At 38.1% G+C, this 24,035-nt stretch overlaps 1 protein-coding gene across 1 annotated transcript in view; it reads right to left on the reverse strand.

Annotated features, from left to right (window-relative positions):
* Positions 1-9,177: 9,177 nt before the first annotated feature.
* stk17al (serine/threonine kinase 17a like) overlaps positions 9,178-24,035 on the reverse strand; it is a 15,069-nt gene continuing 211 nt past the window's right edge. Inside the window, exons 2-8 of the mRNA XM_043235230.1 lie at positions 23,751-23,898; positions 18,427-18,639; positions 13,533-13,677; positions 12,833-12,959; positions 12,445-12,493; positions 11,633-11,812; positions 9,178-10,687 (exon numbers count right to left, since the gene is read on the reverse strand). Of these exons, the coding sequence (XP_043091165.1) occupies positions 10,417-10,687; positions 11,633-11,812; positions 12,445-12,493; positions 12,833-12,959; positions 13,533-13,677; positions 18,427-18,639; positions 23,751-23,848 (1,083 nt within the window). The 5' untranslated portion in view covers positions 23,849-23,898 and the 3' untranslated portion in view covers positions 9,178-10,416. The remainder of the gene's footprint in view (positions 10,688-11,632; positions 11,813-12,444; positions 12,494-12,832; positions 12,960-13,532; positions 13,678-18,426; positions 18,640-23,750; positions 23,899-24,035) is intronic.

The following is a 24,035-nucleotide window of genomic DNA, read 5'->3' on the forward strand; positions in this document are numbered from 1 at the left end:
TTACTGGCAGCGGAAACCACCTTATATCTGATACAGTCTGCTTCCTTTTCGCCTTTTTAATTCATAAGTGACCAATGGAAATTTTTTCAACGGCAGACAATCTCAAACAGTGGCTTGATCTTGACGGCTCTGACGCCAAGAGGTCACTGTCTGTAGAATCTGTCACTGCCTCTTTAATGAGGAAAAACTACACCGAGGAGGATGGGTGAATTAGCACTAGTGTGAAAATTCAGTGCCATGAGGTTGAGAGGACTATTCCAAAGCGCTGTGAGCAAACAAATCACAGCAGAGGATCATTCAACCCAATAAATGGCCTGTGACAAATACGGCCTATGGAGGTTAATTAATTAAGGACGGGTATTGATTTTAAACAAGGTTAGCTCAGGTAATGTCAATGGGGAAAAATGGTCCAAATGATCTGAGTTCACCCTAAGTGAATAACAATTACATTAAACGACATAAAAGAAGCTTTGTTTTTCCATATCATTACAGGAGTAATGGCCTCAATCATATAAACAAACAATACAAATCAATCAGTCAACAACTATTATCCCTGCCTACACACAGGAACACAACAGTAGGGTAGATATTTTTTATAATACTTTATTGCTGATTTTGTGACATTTTCAAAGCTTAGCTCCAGCCCTCATTTCTACTTAGAGCAATTAGTGCAATCTTCAGGATTTTTTTATTTTTCAGAAATTGTAAGTGCACTTATATATGAATCCCGTTGACTTAATAGTGGTCATATCCTCCTCAGCATGTAACTTGATGCCTCGAGTGTGTTTGTTGTGGCAGGGCAGGCTATGAATAGTGACATCTGTTGGTTGCAAAAAGTATGCTCAGTCTCAGATAAAAAAAAAAATAAAAAAAGAATAGCATTCTCCTATATGGAAGACTGATTAATGGTTTCTATTAAGAGCATTGAGGCCTTATATGGGAGAGCTATATGGAAATTGCTCTTCTATGAAGCAAGTGTCAGTGGATATGCAGCCTGTGTGGGTATTCTTAGGTCATGCGTTGGTGTGTATGAACACGATAGTGTGTTTATGTCATATTATAGACTTATTATGTGGGCTGACATGTATTTAACTTCACAATATAGCATAAAGGGACATTTGATGCACTTCAGTGTGAGTCTTATTTACTGTATCGCAGTGAAAGTGTGTCAGAGACTAAGAGTGCACAAGAGTGAAAAGTTTGATAGGATGATCATTTATGCTTTCTAGATCTATTCGCTAACGTGCAACCTAATTATTGTTGGAGTGCGCATGCCCATGTGGCTCTGGCAGGTGAAGCACTCCCTCTAGAGGCCACTGATGGCATTGCAGCGCACACTCCAACCACCAGGAGGCACTACATAACTACATGTTAGCACAGGTCTAAGCACGGTTATGAAAATGGAAAAGCAAGGATGTTTTAAATAATGTTTGATCGAATAACTGCTCTTACGACCATTAATATTTTTAATGAAAAAACCCAAACTGCTTTTACGTACAGCACGTAAAAGTAGGACACCTGAGTTGTGGTTTTTGTGTTATGACATATCTCACTGGCCTATAACGAGATGCAATTTTAACTGTGATGCCTGAAGTATTTTATTCTTAGATAGACCCAGGAATATTAAACTCGTCAGATATTTCCCAAGATACCGGAGTATTAATGTGAAATTCAAAAGTCCAATAAAAAGACATATTCGAAGCTCAAAGAAGATAGCTAGGCCTACAGTGGTGAAATGAACCGTGAAAAATCATGCATGAACCAGGTTTCCTGTCTGTGACTTTTTTTCACAAGTTATATTTTATTTAACTGACACCGATATTATTTTGTCTTTGAATCATAGTGAGATTTAATTTTCAAACTGCCAAAAGCTCTACTCTCTCGCCAACTTTTTAGCCTGTTTTCTGTTTTCTTATAGATGTATTATGATTATGAAAGAGCTTATTGCTTTTTCAGTTAGAAATTCCTTTTCATTAACAAAATGTGAGCATGCCATTGACTTATCTAAAAAATAAACAATAATATCAACACAAAAAGGCTGAAGGAGGTTAAAACAGCTCGAGAGACCTCAGAGGAACTTATGTGAGCGTCTGCTATGGTGTTTATTTATACAGTATGAAGGCCCCAGGAAGCATAATAACGCACGGAAGTGGACCCAACAAGGGTTGAAAAATATCTTTCTACTATTTGTCAGGGCTAAACACAAACATTTTTAGTTGCACAGCTTGCAAGAGAGGAGGTGTCAATGTGCCGTCCCATAAGAGACTACAAATAACTTCTTATTGCAGAAGCCTTTAGTTTCATAACATTACCCCGGGGCTCTTTGATCTAATTTGATGGTTCCCATGTGACAGAAGCATGAGATACAGCAGGTTTGTTGCTGTAAAGCTGCCTATCAGTCGCCCACAATCTCAGTATCTGTCTTGTATATTCTTAGTAAAGAAGGATGTTTCCTCCACAGAAAAAAGAAAGAGAAAATGCAACCTCAAAATTTTGAATTATAGATTGTAGAATATAATCACAAAATTCTGACTTTTTTCCTCCTTATTCTGAGTTTATATATTGCAATTCAGGCTTTGTTCCTCAGAGTTAATATCTCACATTTCTCACATCTTTTGTGTCTGAATTTATGAGTTTAGTTGACATCATTCAGTTATTTTCCCTCCATATATATATATATATATGTGTGTGTGTTTAGGGGTGGACCATCATGCTTACCTTTTTCTTTAAGTCTTATGTTCGGGTTACTGAAAAAAGGAGAGGCAGAAGAAAGTAAGCTCTTACATGCTGTTTTGTGTTACATAATCATTTTACTGTTTAATGACAGGTTTCACACTGATAGCACGCTACACTATTAGAAAAGGTTATTACATTCATTACATTCAGTACATTACATTCATCAGCTGAACCATTCCGTTCTTCTAAGTCTATATGACTGACAGGCCCAGAGAGAGAGAGAGAGAGAGAGCATCAGAAACTGTGCTTCCTTCTAACATTCCTTGCTCGAAGGCTTAGAATTCCATTGATCTGTTTTTCAAACTTCGGTGTGATTTAGTAGCCACTGGAGACGAGTTTAGTCTGAGTGCTGCATCCTCCTTCACCTCAGGTCGCTCATATTTCAACACAACCACCTCTAGAATATGTCCTAATTGAATTTTATAGGATTGATCAACTGAGGAAGACGAGATACTACTCTTATTTATGGACACACTCGTTCACAAGAATGTTCTGGTGATTGTCATGTGTTTTCTGAGGGCTGGAGCTCAGACGATTACCCTTCTGATAAAGCAGTATTGGATCCTACAGGCTCACTTTCTAGAGCTATAAATAAATAAACCCCATTAATGTGAAATTCTCCAGCAGACGGATGGACCGAGAGAACGAGAGAAGGCTTGTTTTTTTTCGCTCACGTGTCCAGTTGCGACCTGTTTAGTCTCCAGTATGCAAATATTGATGTTACTTTTTACTTTGCATTCTTCTGGGAAAAACACAAAAAAAGTCTAAACCTTCAGGTGTGGACATCTCAGAGCCTGTATGTCTTTACTGCTTGAAGCAAAGAAAACATATTTAATAATTGTGGTCAAGCTACTTTGTAAAATCATTTTTGTTATCAATCTTTTATTCAGGAAAGTAATTAAAGAAAAACATTTCCAGAGTGAGGAAAAAATGTATTTATTATAAAGTAGCCGATGTACAGGCGAATAATGAACTTATAGCTTTTTATGGCCATCTCCACATGCACAGAATAATCCCATCAAGCTTTGTGAACGACATAATCAAATAATTAATGGAAAAAACAAGCAACTATTGACTTAAAAATGTATATAAATGTATTATATACAAATCTATGTATATATACAATCCAAAATGAAAGATTTGATTTAAATAATATAGGTTTGTACAGTGTATATTTTTTATGTATATATATAAAGACACATACATACAGAACATGCTTTGAAAATATATGCATGTATATGTTATTATAATTATTATTTTACAAATCTGTGTAAATAGTACTCTTTTCTAAAACGTCCATTTTGACACCTATTTTTACCACTGTCGTTATATAAATTATTGGCAAATATGTATAAAACTTTCCATGCCGTCGAAATGAAGTTTTCTTAAGTGGTAAACAGGTGATTATTTTCATGGGTGGGCGTCTCCTCCTGAAATAATTTGATTTTGTCAAAGTTTGGCATCTGAGTGAGTGTGGCCATGTTTTATGCTGTACGGCTGTCCAAACGCTACTCAAGGTAATCCTGGAACGGGGGATATAAAGTAATCAATTGGGATACACCTTTTCCTATCAGCCTTGTGAGTGACCCTGCCTCAGCGATAACATTGTTTCTCGCATGCATTATTATGACCTGGCATCCCCTTTCCATTGTTCTCGTTATAGGAATGCGTCCGTTTATTTTTAATGGTGTAAGATTTAGAATGATTGCAGCGAGACGTAGCTATTCAACGGAATATGAAAAAGTAGCAGAAACACTCAAATACTTCTATTCTTTAAAAACACAGAAAAACACAAACACACACATTAATAGCCCATAGAATTGCATAACCTCAAGGAAGCTTGGAGTGCATGCAAGGCACAAAGCCCAGTGGTTTCAACTGAATTCTCGCTGGCACCCCCGCAGAAATGAAGTTCAGGGGAAATTAACTCAGATCCATTCCAAAGTACTGATAAAGCAGCTGCTAAAGAGAGATCATACCTTTATAAGTCTTCATGCTGCACGCAAGCGCATGGCACGATCCCATATATAATAGATAAGATATAACGGAACGTAAACACACGCAGATTCTCTCAGGCATGATCCTGGAATGATGATCTAGATTCCGATGTCACATCTGCTCACCCTTACAGAGGCAGAAAAAACAAATATCATCATTTTGAGATAAACTGCAGGGAAAAAGCAGGCAGAAAAGTCTTTAAATCAAAGAACGTGGAATAAATAGCGGAGTGTGACCAAAAATAGCTTGATATTTCCCACTTTGTGGGAAAATGCGGTTGTACCGCAGGGGACTAAACACAACTAACATGACCTCAATTTGGAAATAAACAGAAAGTTTAAGGGATTTTAAAAATAATCATACAACAAAGAAAGGTTACGATGTACGATGAATAAAAGCATGTTCGTATCTGAGCTATTTCTAGATTAAATACGCAAAAGAATTTGTGACTTTGTGAATGTAAACGTCTCAGAACAGAAGGTCAGACGCTCTTACTTCCATCGAGGAACATGATGTCCTCTGAATCATCTCGGATCATGCTGGAGAGCACGATCAGCAGTTTTGACACAAACATGTTGAGTTCAGCTCGAAAAGAGGTCATAGTAAATATGTTCATGTTCATTTTTTTTTTGTTAAACTTAACATGAACTGTTTTGCTGATAAAAGAAGATAATGCTAAGTCTAAATATGCTAAAAGCTTTACTTTGTCAATGTTCTTTTTTAAAATCCCGAATCTATTTTTATAGCTCTTGCAACATAAATAAGTAAACACACCTCTTTCCACTTTCAAGAGTTATTCATCTGTCTTCAATGTTTAATTTTAAACAGACCTGGAAGGGAACATGTTTATATGGGCAACCGTACAGCAAATTACTAGAATATTAGTCAATACAGCCGAAACAAGTCAAAATAGCTTTTCTTACATAATATTTTTTTCCCATTTAATGATTGATATTAACAAATATATTAGACCATTTCAAATGCCCAATTAGTCTTGACAATATAACTTAACCCTGATATGTGTGTGTGTGTGTGTGTGTGTATGTATGTATATATGGAAATTTGAGTCATTTGAATAAAATCATACAAGCTTATAGGACTTAAAGTGTCAACTAAAATTTCCATGTAGCAACACACATAAATTTTTAGTCTTTATTTTATGTATTTATTTTGTTATCTTTTTTTCTCTTTTTGCAGCGATGGAGAAAGGGAAACATGGTCAACGCAATTAGAAATTTAATCTGGTCTAAACAACAAAAATCATTATTGTTGAGCCCTGCGTAAAGTTGTTTTCTGCATCCAATGCATTAAATCCACCACAAACGGAGCATGAAATATGTTGACATTTTGGAGGGCAACAATGCTCAAAATCACTTTTTTGAAAGGATATGTAACAGAGCAGACATCTGTTTTCAGAATATAGTGAGGTTATGTCAAACAGGATGAACTTAAGGCAGCACTATAAAGTAAACAAACTCATATTCCATCACCGACCTCAAGATATGTGATATATATATACCCTGTGAAAAGTAATTTGAAACATTCGTGGCCTCACGGTGACAAACTCATACACACATTTTGAACAGACTTCCAAGAAGCAGAGATGGCTTCCACCTTTCATCTTTCACTGCTCATTAATGTGATCGTCTCCATGATCACTTTTCGTTCTCGCTCTCGTTCTTGTTCTTTTTCCTCTGAGTGTCTCACCTTAATGAGCTATAATCGGGTCAGAGGCGTAAAGGAATGTCCTCGTTATGCAAGAGCTCGGATCTGCCTCCGGGGAAAGTCACAGAGGTTAAAAATGAGACGGTGAGAAAGGAGCATTGTCACTCTGACAAAAAGTCAGGGGAGATGGAAAGAAAGGGAGGGTTGCATCAGTAAAGTTTAAGTGAATAAAACCATCATTAACTGTAATAGCACCTATATAGAGAGTAGATATATAGAGCTGTTGAACGATAGAAACATTGACAGCCAATCAGAATCCAACTCTCGCTAAGGACTTAATGTGAGGGTGTGATCCAGTGTTGCCAAATCATTTTGAAGGAAAGTCGTTAAAGACAGGTTTTTGTGTTTCTTAAAGTTGATAAATGATGTTGTGATGTCATTGAACGTTACACATTTTTGGTAATTTAGTCAGACTTCTTTTTGCTTACTTTTAGATTACTTTTGACCTTACTCATTTATCATATTGATTTATAATTTAGGAAGATACAACATCTTCTACTGAGAAAATTTGATTCAGTTCATGAAACAAGCCACGCTGCAGTCTCTCTCTCTCTCTCTCTCTCTCTCTCTCTCTCTCTCTCTCTCTCTCTCTCTCTCTCTCTCTCTCTCTCTCTCTCTCTCTCTCTCTCTCTCTCTCTCTCTCTCTCTCTCTCTCTCTCTCTCTCTCTCTCTCTCTCTCTAACATGTTTGACACCTTACCTCCAATCAAGTAAAATAAGTCAAAACCTAAAGGAATGATCTTGGTTGCGGTTTCTGTTTGAGAACATTACCGTCCAAACAGCCAGATAATTTAGTCTGTGTTTCTAAAGTTAGTTGTTCTTTGTGCTTCATCAGTTTCATAATGCCCTTCTGGCCTCCACAGGTTATGTAACTCCAGAGGTGAGCGGCTCAGACCACTGATCTGATGGATATTATGAGATTCCTCTTTGTTCCCATATGTTTTGAATTCCTGATCACTTTCCGGAATTTTCCTTGTTACTGCGGCCCTCTGCTGTGGGGAAGTGGAGGATGAAATTAGAGATGACATTTCAGAATGAGTTTCAGTTGCACAGTAATGTCAAAGTATGAGGGAGGGCAGGGAAACTGAGGAAAGGTTCAGAGATTAAACAAACACTGAGCGACCAATCACTGCAGCGTGGCTTGTTTCATCAGTATCAAACACACATAGAGGATTTTTTGTACTCACAAAATCTAATGAAATCACACTTCAAGTGACTCATATGTATATAACTAAACTTTAATTATAAAAGCAGTTTTTTTAGCATATCAACTTTTACGTATATGGATTTAATTTACTGTCATTATATTCTGTATCAACTATATACTGTCCACCATTAGTGTATTATTAGTGAGCAGAAGTATGCAGCTTTATTAGAAGATGGAGATAGAAAGAATGGAAAGAGAAAAGAAAGGACAGGAAAGAGAATCTGCCTGTCTGATAAACAGCACTGCGTTCCTCTAACTCCCCTGAGAAACGAGAACTCTAGAGATGAGGGTGGGAGTGTGTGTGTGTGCAGGAAGAACAAGCAGAGGAAAAGCACATTAAAAGATGAATTATTGGCAGACATCAATGTTGTTTAACCTGCGCGCGTGTGTGTGTGTGTAAGAATGAGAGAACTTTCTTTTCTTAAACACAAGGCATTTCCTGTTTGTGTGTTTGAATATTCAGAGTAAGGGGCACATTATTGCACTGAAAAATCACCATCTAAAACAACTCAAACCACAGGGGAGAGTCTGGCAAGATATGTCGCCTTTTTCAATCCAAAGCGTCCAGCTGCTTTTGTCTGAGAGATGCACATTAGAGGGAGCTCATTTTCTATTGGTCTGTCCAAATAAGTTTTCTCTTGAAAGACAGATTTTTTACACAAATGAACAATTACATAATATTTTCCTGACATATACTTTTATTGTCCTACAGCTGGTTAAAGCATGCCAGATGCTTCAGCGATGACTCAACTGACAGCGATGGTAAGCTTGGCATTCAAATGCAGAGAATATACCGTTCTGAGGGAACACTGGCAAGGGAATCGCATCTTTCTAAGAATCCATTTCAAGAAGCAACTTCTGCCTCACAAGGTTAGGAAAACTGCGAGTAGCAGCAATATTTCATATTTCTCTGTAACCTTGATGGTTGGAATGTGGAAATGTGATGCCTTGGTCAAATAAACAATCATTCTGCACACTTTCTTTTGTAGAATCAAGATTTCATCATTTGGTTCTTATAGAATAAAACTAATTTAGGAAATTGTTTCATTTAAAATGTTTTGTTATGGCTGGTGTATCACTAACTGTTTATTACACACACACATGTATTTAGAAATACTTATTCAGTAAGGGCATCAAAATTGATTAAAAGCGACAGTAAAGCAATTTACAAAAATGCTGTTCTTAATCATGTTCAGTAATGGTTTCCATGAAATTTCAAGCAGATTAATAATTTTCAACATTAATGAAATTATTTTTTTCTTGAGCAGCAAGTCATCAGAATTATTGCTGAAGGATCATGTGACACTAAAGACAGGAGTATTGATGCTGAAAATTCAGCTTTGCCATGATAGAAATAAAAAATTCTCACTATGTTGAAATATAAATTTTATGTAAAAATATTTCACAATACCACCATTTTTAATCAAATAAATGCAGCCTTAATGCTTTTTAAAAGGTATGCTAGAAACTAATCGACCCATTAGGATGTAAATAAAGAATATTCTTCATTAGTTTAATACAAAAAGATCATTTATTTTCTTCAATATTTTGCCAGGCATGCCAACAATACATAAGTAGTCCGAACTGGACGCAAGTGCAAACTCTTATAAGCACAACTGGTTAAAAAATAATCTAAATTAATATTACAATTTATTTTCTCACATTAAATCATAAAATACCACAACTGTAGAAAAATACTTTTAACATTCTTTTTTTAAAATAAAAATATACAATTATCAAAGCCTTTTGTTTTGCTGTGCTCTGATCTCCTGAAAATACAAACATCTCCCACAACTGTCTGAAACGCTCAAACCTCAGAAGACTTGAGCGGCCCACATCACTGACGACTTGGAAAATTTACCTCTAGATACCCATGATGCCTCACTGGACATAAAAACATATATTACAGAATATATTACATGAAGGCAAGAACACCTCTTGAAAACAACAACAACAACAACAACAACAACAACAACAACAACAACTGTACAAGACATTTGTGCAATTACAGCAAACTTGTTATGAATAAGAACGAGGAAAAAGTGGTACAGAAATGGTGTGAGAAACCAAACAAACAATGGCTATGCGTGGCCATGCTATGTTGAACTACTTAAATGTGCTTGTTGGGAGTTTTGACTATAAATGTATTCCCACCAAAAGTGCTAGAACAAAAGTAGTCTCTGTGAATCAGCTCATTAAAATGCAGGTGCCACTTCTCAACAAGCAGAATGATGATAAGTCCACTGTACTGCAGAAAGCGTCAGGATCAGTTCTTCATAATATTTTACATGATACGTTAGTCCAATGAAGAGCAATGATGATTAAAACATCAGTCGATTTATCAGAACTTTCCGTGTCCTTCCTACAATGCAGCAGGCACTTCCTGGGGAGACTCCGACTTGAGTTTTGGACCGAGTACAGACAGCAGAGAAGGTTCAATTCCCTCTAAAAGTACAAACAATCCATTGAGGGGTTAAGAACATCAACCAAGAGCTTAAGAATGCTTTATTGAGGGGCTTAAAAAAAAAAAAATCTCATTCAGATCCATTGTAGACACTTGCACACCTTTATGGTCAGAAGGGAGGTCAACTCACATTCACAGACCAGGACGGCTCAGTGTCCCACACAAGACGACAAAAAGACTTCACAAGCACATACAAATGAGTAGACCGCTGCTGTCCAGTCCAAACTAGGCCACACCAGTCTGGCAGGTTTAGTCTTTCGGTCCCTCTGATTGATCAAGTCTATCGCTTAACAGATGAGCTCTTGTTGTATCTCGGGACGAGGTGGAAACGGTTCTGTGAAACTGAAAGTGTCCCGTCCAGTCTTCATCTCGCCCTGGCCTGGGCAGGTGACATATGAAGGGATGACGACGACAAGTTCTGGGGAAGGGATGGGGCTCTCAGGCTCCGATTCGGATTGACTGGCTTCTTGCTCATCTAGAGGGGCTTCCACAGCGTGGTGATGAGAGTCCAGCCTTAACCAAGGATGATTTAGACACTGTTCCACTGTTGCTCGTTTTCTAGGGAGATGAAGAAAAAAAAAAAAAAAAAAAAAAAAAAAACTTTAACATGCATAGTTTTTTTTGTTTGTCACATTCTTGGAATAGGATGGTACTACAACAAAATTATACTGCGAAAATCTGAACAAACCTTTGCATTAGTAAAAGTTATGCCATGGAAAGAAAATCAAGTAATAAAAAAAAAAAAATAGCCATAGAATGAGGTAATACTCAGTTAATAGGTCGGGTTAACTTAAAAATAAGAAAAAAAGACAAAATTGTTTGGGTAAATAAAAAAAAAATTAAAAGAAAAAAAAAAATTCTTACTAAGTGAGCAAAAACCACGAAATTGGCCTATACTGAATAATTAGAAAGTGTGAGGAAAAGTTAAGAGTGCCCTTTTTTCCTCATCAGCACTTGGGTTTCTCCACCAGTTTGCAAAAATGAAAGAATCTCACACTGTCTCGTTTAGGTTCCCAGACTTTTGGTTCCTTAACCAATTACTCACACTCAGAGGAATTTTTCCACATTGCTTTAAGCTATCATTTTTCCTCTCCTGCCTTCTCAGTGCGATGATCTATAAGCATTAAGTTTTATGGAGTGCAGATTATGGTTCTGGATCAGAGACTGTGCTACTATCAGTTCTCATATAGCCGTGATGGTGGAGGGTCTGGACTGCCATTTGTTAGACAAGCAGACGTAGAGAGGCTTTTACCATTTATCAGTTACAGCAAAAGAGCACAGGGATGTGGGAAAAAGTAAGACTGCACATATCGTTTCACAGTATATTCAAGACCCAGGGTCCATTACATTTTAATGAGAGATTGAAGTGTGAGATTACATGTCTGGAGCAGAGCCAACTGAGGCCACTCCATCAATCAGGTTATGTAAGTTTCTATAAACAAAACTAGAGCATCACAATGTCATTTAATTTCCACATGTACAAGTGACAGCAAGTATTCTAACCTGGGATTTTTGATGAGCAGGGACTGGATGAAATTTACAGCGAGGTCAGAGATGCCCTGAAAGACATCTTGAGAGTAGTCCACATTGACCTGGGAGACGTTCAGGAAAGTCTCCTGCTTTTCTTCTCCCAGAAAAGGCGACTCGCCTGTGAGCATCACGTAAATCAGCACCCCAATGCTCCTGTAGTCGGGAAAAAAAACAAAACACCAAGACGGATCAGTAAAAGAGATAAACACCTTTCAATGCAACGTTTTATTACCAGCATGGTCTAACCGGTTTAGTTTTTTTGGCCATTTCTTAGCTGGTTTGACTAGCTTAAGCCAGCTAAGACCAGGAAACCAGCTTTTCTTTTTATAAATTATTTTTTTAAAGCACTTGTTACTTTTCTAAGCCTAAAGTGTGTGTGTGTGTGTGTGTGTGTGTGTGTGTGTGTGTGTGTGTGTGTGTGTGTGTGTGCGTGCATGTATGTATGTGTATATCTCCGTGAAAAAACACTTATGTCAAATAAAATGCATGTGAACGTTCTCTTGGGAAGGTTCCTGATTATAAGAGGGTTGTATACTGATTGCATATGCTGACTTTTTTTTTTTTTTTTTTTTTTACCATGCAGATAAGCAGTGACATTTATTATACTGCTAGATTACAGAAATGCATCATGCAACTTCTATCGTGGTGATATGTGGATAAATTGGCCTATAAAACCAGATACATGACCTTTATATAAACCCCTCATATGTGTGTCAAATACCACAAACTCTCTCTCTCTCATATACACACACCTGGACTCTGGACACTCAAAGAGTTCAACTTACCACATGTCAGTAGCTGTGCTGATGGGCTCATAGTCCAGGACCTCAGGGGCTGCAGGAAAGAGAGACACAAGTAAATTTGTATTGAAACAGTATTGCAGCAGTCTGATACTAAAGTGTTCAAAAACAATCAATCAATGATACAAAAAAAAAAAAAAAAAAAAAAAAAAGACATACAGTAGCCTTTACAGTACATTTGCCTGTTTTAAGACTGAGGGAGTCACAGCAAAGTCAATAGTCACGTGAATTTTCACTAGTCTTACACAAGCTTTCGGTTCACCCCTCTTCATCACTATACTATGCCAATAAGACTTCACACATCCGTTTTTTGCAGCAGTAATGTAGTGGGTGGGAGGATTTGAGGTTTGCAAATGAAGGAGGTCTGACTCACCCACATACTCAGGAGTGCCCAGGATCTCCCGTACCTCTGACACACTGTCCACCCGCCGAGACAAGCCGAAGTCGACGATACGGATGTCACCCAGCGGCTGAGCACTCGTCAACAGGATGTTCTGAGGCTGGAGAAGACATTACGAGTGTGAGAACGATGAAACACTGAGGTACAGGAGAGCAGAACCAGAACCTTTTACTTTTTAACTGAATACAGTCACGTGTGAAGTGTACCATACTTTATATGCCCTATTAACCAATTATTAAACAGTTTCCACCTCAAGCATGCACACAATAGATTCACTGAAATTAAATGCTTTCTTTCAGTCTAACATCCCGAGGCACAAAACTGAAAGCTTTCACACACCTGAATGGGCATGCTTGATGAAATAAGTAACATTGCAATTAGACTAAAGCACTTGGTGTTGTTTAAACAGGTCTGGGTAATTGTCTCAAGAACTTTAACGAAAGTCATTTGGTCCCATTAATTTGCAAATGTTATCAAACGTCCTCATGTAGTTATGCAATAAAAAAAACAAAAAAACATTTTAGCCCTCTACTGACTTTAGTTACAACAGAACTGTTGTTTCGATTAAATCTTACACTGCCAAGAATGGTCAAAAAGATGTTTGAGACATTACAGGCCTCTGGCTAAATAATTTTTACCCATGCGTGCACAAACATACAAACAGCACACCCACCTTAAGGTCCAAATGAACTACATTGTTTTGATGGAGACAGGCCACGCCCATCAGAATCTGCCTGGCCAATCGAACAACGTCTTTCTCTGTAAAGGCCTCGTCATTATCGGCAACACACTGGTTAAAGATTTCACCTCCGGCAGCACTGAAAGGCAAAAAAATAATGAGAGGATTACAATTTAAATCTCATTACATTCTCACGTGTTTCCAAGTTGTGCATTACTGTGACATAAAAAAAAATCCTATTAAATACATCTATGCTTAGAGACACCCAAAAAGACAAACACACCCTTAAACACACCCCCATCCTAGAATAGTTTCACAGTTGAGGGTGAGGTGTGCTTCATTGTCCCATCTGATATCAGTGTTCAAGCCATATCAAGCATATAATGAGTCCAGTAAAACAATAACTTTACAAGAAATCAAAAGTACATAGGTACACCACCCACATGTAGAGTGATTTGAACTCTATGCCAGGTGTTTACACTCGTTTTTATACACTATAATTGGGTTTCTCCGACAAGACAGCCAATCATTAAATTAGAGGACACTTCTGGGTGGACGGAGGGGGAACTTCATCCTTGCATAACTGTAGCAAGGGTTACCATGACCATGAGGATTTGTAGGCGGATACTCCTTTGGGCGATGAAAGACTGGGAAAATCAGGGCCATGTGTAGTGGATTTTGGGCCGCACACACACACACACACATTATTGCGTTTCATCTACTGTGAAGAATCTGTATGTATTTGTGTGTGGCGTGTGTTGCATAACAGCTGAATCCAGCTGTATAAATAGGGGATTCTGGGTATCACTTATCAGATGAGCAACTAGAGGCTTATTAAAGTAAGGACACTGGGATATTGAGAACCTTTCATCCCCTTTTAAAATCAAACACATCACAACAAGAGAAGCCCTTCACCCTATAAATGGAATAAACCCTCCACTCTCAATTCACCAGCAAAACAAACCCCAAAAAGGTCTGTAAATTCTCACACAAGCACAAGGTCAATTCCTCACAGCCTTTCATGTACAGAAAAACCATGTTTGGGTTTAGCTGTGCGTGTGAGAGAAAATATGAAGCATCTATTTAAAAAAAAAAAAAAAAAAAAAAAAAAAAAAAAAAAAAAAAAAAAGTTCAAAAGGACTGACAGAATTATGATCGACTCAAGAAGAGCACCCATTGCGTAAAATAAATCAAACTTACAAGCTGGTAATGCTGACGTCCCATTTTTATGGATTGCGCCTAATCAAAATGCCACTGCAATGGTAAACGATGAGCGATGAAAACAAAAGCAGAACATTTTCCAGGGGACATGCGAGTCCGCTCTGTGGTTTTGAAGCCATGAGGTTTGAGCAAAAGCAAAAGCAAAGACTTGTTGCTCTCTTTTTCTGGAACAGAAAGCAAGGATAAAAATATGCTCATCCGTTACCCGAGACCACCAAGTGAGCATTTCCCCTCTCACGAGAAAACAAGAGCAAATACTCGGACTTAGAAAGTCTTGGAAATCTGGAATTCACCAACTCTGAGAAACATGTTTGTCATCAATTGCTCAAATAGATGGCTTGAATACATGCTTAATGTGTATTGCATCAAAAATGCTCTTAACAACCAAATGGTAGCAAACTCAAAAAACTAATTTAGAGCAAAAAATGAAATGAAATGTAAATGAAAAATAAAAATGATATCATTTGTATCAGGTTCAGTTAAAATTAAGGGATTTCAAAATGTTGACATTCCTTAAATGATGTTGGAGCCTAATGAAAATGCGTATAAAATACACCAAATAAAAACAAACTTGTTAAATGGCACACACAAAAAAAAAAAAATAGTGAGCATGAGATAAAATGTTGCGATGAATGTGTGAAAATGTGTTTTTGCTTTTTTTTTTTTTTTCAAAATATCCTACAGTAAACGAATAGTGTTTTCTGGCTTCTATTAACTCACTTTTCAAGCCGCTCAAGTGAAAAAGTGGAGAAAAAGTATAAATGCTACACGTGTCTATCTGGCTTTATTTTTTGCCATTAATGGTGTGCTGAACTAAAGGCAGTTGGACACTGTACATCTGCATCAGTCAAAAGGACTTTAAGCCATTGAAAGAGCATCCATTTCAGAGAATTCTAAAGGGCATTTGATCAAGCAAATGAGGAAAACAGAAGACGAGGAAGACTTATGACAAAAATACTTGCATAAGAACTTTCCTAGAAAGATAAATGCCAAACTTTGAGCAAGGGAGGGCCCCTTTCTTTTTATTTAATGAGTGAAAAACAGATCACTGCAAAAAGAAAGGTTTTTCCCAAAAGAAAAGGCCTCATCTGTGATAAATTCTGCTATGGTGTTGCAGGTGGCTGCTAGTGTGTTTTTGTAGCCCAAAACGAAAAGAAAAATGTCTATTCTGGTCTTTAGATGCATTAAAGCAAATGCAGACTGCGGACAGTTACAGAGTTAACAGCCAGTCCCAAAAACATCCTAAAATGTCATTTCATACCAAACACACATAGATGTGTTTGTGTAAGCCCATGCTGGTGTTTCGCCACAGATTTGTGTGGGGTGTCTGTATGTATGGCAAACGTAATTATAACCTTTCCTATTCTCAGTCTTACAATAGCTAGGGTTTTAACTTTAAAAGGCAGAGAATGGCAAGAATTCGGTTTGTTTCTGACAACAGAGGATGTGGCGATGCATTGCACATGCAAGCGCAAGTACGTTGCAGCTCTGCTTTTAGAAGAAAAGCCACAGGAAATGGAAATTGAAGTGTCTCTTTCTGTCTGCGTCTATTTGGTTTAACTGGTTTTTACTGCTAAACCTGCCCACATCAAGTTTTAAGGATTTAACTAACAACGGAAAACCAGAGTAAAAAGAATGGGATACATTGCTCCTTACCAAACCAGACAGACTGTTCGAACATGGAAGCAGACACAGAAATATGCAAAAAGAAGAGAAGAGAGAAAAAAAAACTCACCATTTTAATAAAATATGATAATTTCTTCATTTCTAAATATAAAGTGTCAAAATAATAAATAAAATAATAAATAAAAAAAAAAAAAAAAAATATATATATATATATATATATATATATATATATATATATATATATATATATATATATATATATATATATATATTATAAAAACAAAACAGCAAGACTATTGACTTTGAGTGATGTGACTGAACATGCACAACAATTGGCAAAAACAAGAAGCATTACCTTCCTTATAAGGTAAACTAACTCCACAGGTTGTCTGCACACATGCTGATGTGCGTGTTTACAAGTGACAGATCGACACAGCTGTCTCTTCAAAAGGAAGTGGCTTAGCCGTGTGCAGCAAGTGGGCTGACTTTTTTTTTTTTTTGTGGCAATATTACCTTTGAGGCCGAGAGATATGATCTGCCAATTCTCAAAACCTCCGTCATTCAACATGTCAGCATCCTGCCTCTCTTTACACATCAACACAAATATGCAACTAAATCAATTACAATTAAAAAAAAAAAAAAAAAAAAAAAAAAAAAAGGCTGTTGATTATGTAGAACTTGCAGTGACAGTGGGGAAAAACAAAATTCCTTCAACAAATTGAGAGGAAAAAATAAGGGAGATTTGAATGACAGATACAGAGAGAGCTTATGAAAAGCCTTTAAACTTAACGACCTGCTATTTCCTGCTCATTAGTAAATGTCATCAGCTACTGTTTTACTGGAAAAACTAGAATAACTACAATAAATAGCAGCTTCAGCAGAACATACACAGTAAACAATTTTCTCATATGCAAGTGTCAAAGTTCTAAAAGTTCTAAATTAAGATTTGTAAATTCCAGGAATTCCAGATTTAAATAAATGACCTGTCCCATGTCATTGTTGCCTACCAATAATGCAATATCTGAACTATCCTCGGTTTTTGCTTTTGAACAGCAACACGCGTGGACAAATGTGGAAGTGGTAGTTATTTATTGTGCAAATGCATTTCAGTAATCATGGTTCACGATTATACTTCACAAATTAAGGAGAATCCCCAAAAAAACGTAGATGTAAACCAACTGACAAAAGAAGGTATTGGAACTAACAGAAATAAAAGTAAAAAATATTGGTGTGGCATTTCCAAAATGGAGAGAGCTTTGTGATAACCTCGGACTAAAGAGACTCCACCGTTTTGCATAGACAGGTGAGCAAAAATATACTTATTGTGCAAATAATAAATCACCTGTACATGACTAAGTAGACTTAAAATTAGCTTTTGCTGCAGTGAGCATGATTTGTGAAAAAAAAAAAAAAAAAAAGGGGCCTCTACTCTTAGAGCTCATTTTGTGTTACACAAGCTATATTGGTTTAGTATGTTATTGTGAGCTACCAGTTGATGAGTAATGCAGTAAATGTAGGTTTTCAACACTTTCAAATTCATGAAAACACACATGGCTTTACACCTATCGGTCAGGTCTGCACATTTTTATTGAGAAGCTCAAGGCAAAGGAAACAGGTTTTGTATGATTTTGGCCTAGTTGCAGCTTGGGCAGAAAAACTGCACTCACTTTGATTTCTGAGAAGTAAAGGACCAAAAACAAGACGACCACATTCTCACTTGGGAATTTATACATTTGTGTCTTTGATTTCTTTTTATGGTTATTGTATTGGAACAGTCAGCTCACTCAGTTAAAAGAAGAACCAACTCCACTGTGGTCTGCGGTAACCTTCAGAAAGGTACAGACAAACACCCCGCTTTCAAAACAACAGCGCTATGAAAAATTCCTGTTTTGATTTACCCGCTGTGCCATTTCTTTGTGCCTGTAATTCTAATCTTCAAAAGCCCTGGTGACTCGGAATAACAAAATTATGGTGCGTAATGTCCAAGTCATCATAAAACTCTCCGCCATTGCCCTAACTACTGTGCGAGTGCATGTCTTACCACTCTAATACGAGGATGATCTCTGTGGTGGTCTCATAGACCTCGTGCAGCGCCACCACATAGGGACTGGCCTCGGCTGACTCCAACACCGCGATCTCGTTCAGAATGTCGCCGCGGCAATCCTGACCCTTCCGCCTTTTCCGCAGGAACTTCGCAGCGTGCTCCTTGCCAGTGGTCTTCTCCACACACTTCTTCACTACTGCAAACTTGCCCCTGCGTGCACACAAACATACACACGAGAGCGATTAAATAAACAGTTTGGGAAATGTTTGGGCAATGAAAATGAGGAGCTCAAAATACAAGCACTTTGAGTAATGATATTCACGTTGAGCGATTAAACACGAACTTTTATGACACAGCACTCCAGAACAATTAAGCTCTGCTCCAATAAATAAATAAATAAATAAATAAATAGAAAAATGAAGAAAAAATTTAAGAGCAATCATTTCTAATACAAATATGACAATAAGTAGTTTTTCATATTTTATGAAATAGTTTTCTTTAAAGGGTTTCATTGATTAACAGAGGGCTAAGCATGCAAAACCAGCTGAACGTTGGTCACAATGTGTTGCAGACTGATAAGACCCGTTTTTTTTTTTAAATGCTGCATCTTTCAGACACACACATAAGCAAGTCTTCAATCCACTTCTACATGGAGTTCTTCAAAAATTAAAACTTTTGAAAAATCATGACATTAGAACACGAGTCACTAATTTTATGGTGACCAGCATTTTTTTTAACAGCCATGATCTGCGTCAATAAATCTACACAAAATCCGTTTGTTTTTAACCGAAAAACAGCATACAACAGAATAAAAGGAAGCCACAAAATAGGTGAAGTGCTCCAATCAAGTTTTTTCTACATGCACAGTAAGAATTGACGTCATCGTTGTCATCATTATTAGATCATCAGCCCAATGATGATGAACCGTGAACATCTTTGTATTCATTCTTAACCTGTCAGTTTTGCACTCGTCATGATCATTCCCTCCCGTCTCTTCCTCGTTTGCAACAAAAGCCTGACATCCAAATGATAAGAATGACAGTTGGAGCCGTCTGAGCTCTGAGGGCACTTACACACACACACACACACACAGGCTCATTCACACCAATTTCCTGCCACCTCCCTCATCTGACCTCCCATCACCTCATCTATCAGTCAAAAGACACACAGGGAGCTGCACACACACAAAGAGCAGGCCTGTCAACGTGGACATTCTCTTGTTTGACAGCAAGAGGGACAAATGGCTCTTAACCACACCTCCTCTTCAGGCCCATCTCATAAAGAGACAGCAGTTTGTGTGTGTGGTAGAGACCCCAACACTCAGACCACCCAACTCTCCCAACACCCCTCCATCGAGAGTCAATGGTGTCCACTCCTCCCACCATCTAGTTCAGCCAATGACCAAACATGACACTTACAAACAAAATACAGCCCACCCTGAATGACCTCTCCTCTGTCCACCGCTCGTCTCTTCCCATCTACGTCTCCATTAACACCCTACCAGAAAGTTTAACACAGACACGCAAAGAGACAGGTGAAAGAAAGATTCCGGATGGAGCTTCAGCTGGGCATCAAAGACCTAATGAAATGGCCAAGCAAAGTTGGCCTTCCTATGTTGACATTTGCTACGAAACAAATGACAGGGAAAGATTTAAATGGGGGTTAACTTAAAATAAAATAGTTACATAAATTTAGTACTTAAGTGAATAAGAACAGATAATGAAAGAAAGTGAGGGAAAACATTTTATGGTCTCAAATTGAAACAGTTTGGCCAATTTTGTTATAAGAAAAAGATTGGGCATGTATGTGTATCTGCTATGTTTTGGCCACAAAACATAGAACTTAAATTATGGGGGCTTTAAAAAGCTTTTGTTGTTGGGTCTTGGTGTTAACAATTCCCCTCATTGCAAACCATTAAAAAGACCCTAAAAATTTCCAAAGGTGCGAGCCAAAACGCATCTATTGACAGGGTTTGGAGTGATTTTCCTGTTAAACGTGAGTGTGGTTGGCAGGATCTAGGAGGAGCGAGCATGTTCCAGCGTCTGCGCTCAGAACACAGTCGGACTTCAGAGTTCACATGAAGTACAAGAACCGCATGTGGCGATGCCAACTCTCTGAACAACCCAGTTGTTTAGTAGTTCAGCATGCGAGGAAATTGTCCCGAACAAAAAATGTTTTGACTGCAGCAGACATAAGTTTACCCTTTTTGAATTGGACCGAGTCAAAGGGCACTGCATTAGATGCCATAATTCTGCCAACCTCACATTTCTCCCGGCCTCTTCTTAGAGCAGTGAACAGAGCTGATTTGGCATTCTTCAAAAGTTCGGAGAGAAGAAGAAAAAAAAACAATAATGCTTAGCACTGCAAAGATGAATGGGAAATCAGTAAAACACCACAACACACCATGAAATACCAATGAATACGGTCTCTATCTAAAACAATGACTGGGCAGGAAATGTACATTCATCTATGGAGATGACCCAGATACCCTGGTGGTTAGACTTCCTGTGCAGAAATCACACCGTCTTCTTTCACAGTCTATCTGTCTCATCTCTCAGTTTCATTCTCATGGCCAGATGGTAGAAACATGTTCACTTTGAGAGTCAAAGAATGGATAAACATTTAAAAAGACCAAAAGCATGCACGTGTGCATGAACACACAAACACAGGACCATTTAGACGCAAAAGATATACAATCTCAATCGTTATTAAAGGGAAATTGTACAACCCCGTTATTAAGTGAAGGACTGAATCACAAGCATAGCTGGCCTGTCTGCTACCGGTATGGCAGAAAGCTCAGTCAGCAACCCAGAATTCTGCAGTAAAACATTCCTCATACAGACCACCTCGGCTAGAGGATCACTCAATTCTCAGCTGAACTCATGAACTTTATTGGCTTCCTGAGGATAAAAAGTGCAGATTAACAAAACAGCCACACAGCAAGACAAGAAAGCATTGAGTTTCATTAAACAAATTTTGAAAACATGAATGAAGTCGAAGGAAAACTTGTGAAAAGGCGCTTCTAGGACTGATGAGGATGTATAAGAAGCTATCTGTGGATGTAGCTCCTCAAATAGATTTTGGTGCATGATCAGTGCTAGGATTTTGAAGGTTGGGGTTAAACTCATTTTTGGATACTCTAGAGGAGCTCCAAAGATGATATGCTTAAAAATACCCTCTAATCTCACTGAATTAGGACACAACTCGTAAGAACTTAACTGAACTAGGACATCCACTACATTGTATGGCAGGTAACCAACTCTGGAGATTTTCAAGGAGAACAGACTTAAGTTTATTACAGCATCCCACACTTTGATGTGGAAATGGACCCTGTGAGAGAACAGTGACAACTTCTGGTTCACAAAACTTTAATGAGAATTTCTCTGACAAGAAGTACTATTGTTATAAATTCCGAGAATTCAAAAATAAAGCGGTGGGTGGTGGGTGACTGGAAATGGCAACAGAACTAAATGAACGACTGATAACCAAACTGATCTTCCATCAACTAAACAAGTTGTCTGGGAACAAACTTTGGATTTGATCTCGCTGAATAATACGGAAATTGCTGTTGGAGCTTTGTGTCAAATGAATGGGGTGCTGACAACAGGGCCAGATGGTTTGGCCATTCAGTAAGTCGAGTGTTCAGCCACACACACACACACACAATACATTTTACCATTTAAGTTGGGTTTAAATGCAGGAAAAATCTAGGCCAGCGAGTATGTTATGCTCATCTGGAGAGCTGAAGAATGATTTTAAAAGGTGACCTATCACTAAAGAAAGAGTTTGGTTGCACTCCGAGGAAATCACAAGACAAGCTGGCCCACTCCGCTCACTGTAAACTTCTCTGCTGCAAGACTACTTTTACAAGAAGATGATGTATGTCGACATATGATAAAGGAAAAGGGATGAAATCAGATTAGGATATGCTAAAGGAATGCGAGATATTTGTGTGACCGGCTCACTCTGCCTACCTAATCTCCACATCAATATCCACCAACATCTGCATTCCTTCATTCCTCCTTCAATTCACCACTATGGTAAGCAAATCAGATAGGCTGCATTATAAAAATAATGGCTTGCCTTGTGACTCATGCACGTGGTCTTTTTGTGCGCTTTAATTACAGGAAAAACTTGTGAGGATTCTAAGGCATGAGTAAATAGTGCCATCTCACAAGTTTCAGAGACAACCAAATGCCAGCTAAATCCAGTCCAAATCGAGACAATTTACAACCCATTCCACAAATTACCCATCAAATTGGGTTAAATGATGCGGAAAAGGCAGTAAGAATTAAAATCCAGAAACTTGGAAAACAAAATTCACCTTAAGGCAACAGAAACAGACCATGCAATCATCAACAAGCACAGCAGGGATGTTTAACAGAACATCTGCCCAAGAGAAAACAAGTTACAGTGGTCAAACGATACCATCTTGTCTATAATTAGTCAGTGGAGCATTAGAGAACAATGTCACGGCAAGCGGCGCTATATCCATCACGCATTGGTCCCGTGTGGCTCTGAATTAACATGTTTTACATTCTTTGTTTACTTGAGAACACATACTGAGAGGATCCAAGCCTAGTTTAAGCACGAGGGGCCCCTGAAAAATGCCAATAAGAATGAAAGCTGGTTCACTTTTGTTTGATTCATCCCAGGGAACCAAATCTTTTGAATCTGTTCACTAAAACATAGCATCAAGCCATACTGTAAAAACAACAATAATCTAAATAACCTTTTTGTGCATTCATTCAGGAAGAAAAAAAAAAACTCCAACTGACTTGAGAGGACCAACCACTGAAATACTTTCTTACAGAAGTCACTGGTACCCACTGTTTAGCACTACGGTCAATCTTTGAAGGAAGGAAGTCCTATAAAAGCAGTTATGCGCTACAGAGAACGTCAATGTATGGAAGTGAACGACAGCGAGTAGTTTTAGGAAAGAAACTCTTCTAAATGCAGCCCCTGTTCATCTACGCTGCAGGGGATCTAGAGAACAGCTCCATTATAAAAAACGCAAAGATGCGCAAAGGTGCGAATAACAGTTTGGATTATTTTATCAATTCGTGTAGCTCGTTTGCGATATTGGCAAGCTGCAATGAGGACTAAAATCTATCTGGCTGATCTTGAGATTACACGTGCTGGAGCCAAACAAATCTCTTTGGGCTTCCAGCTGGCGGTGATTCACTCCTCAATTAAACCTCACGCCGGTTCTCAACTTTGTGAAACTGCCTGCAGGCACATGACTTCATTTAAAATGTACACATTTTAATAGTTTGAACGCGCTAATTAGTCTGTAGAGTAGATAACTGAGAGTGTTTTACCTGCCAAGCTCTTTGCCGACCAGGTCATAGTTGTTCTTGAAGTGGTCGGTCCTTATCCGCGTGCGAATCTTGGTGACCATTCCGTTCCTGTTCATCATTGCGCCGATACAGTCCCGCTGCAGGATAATGCCTGGCGTTCTCCGGAGCACTGAGTAAAGATACAAGCGTTTAGTCCTTCGGGTCACTACCAGAGACCGCAATTCAAGCAAACTGCGTTGTAAAAAAAAATGATGATGCTTAGTTAAATTAACAGCTGCACGGGCAAAATCTCTAAACTAAATATCT

Source organism: Puntigrus tetrazona, chromosome 3, assembly GCF_018831695.1.
Source record: "Puntigrus tetrazona isolate hp1 chromosome 3, ASM1883169v1, whole genome shotgun sequence".
Taxonomy (NCBI): Eukaryota; Metazoa; Chordata; class Actinopteri; order Cypriniformes; family Cyprinidae; genus Puntigrus; species Puntigrus tetrazona.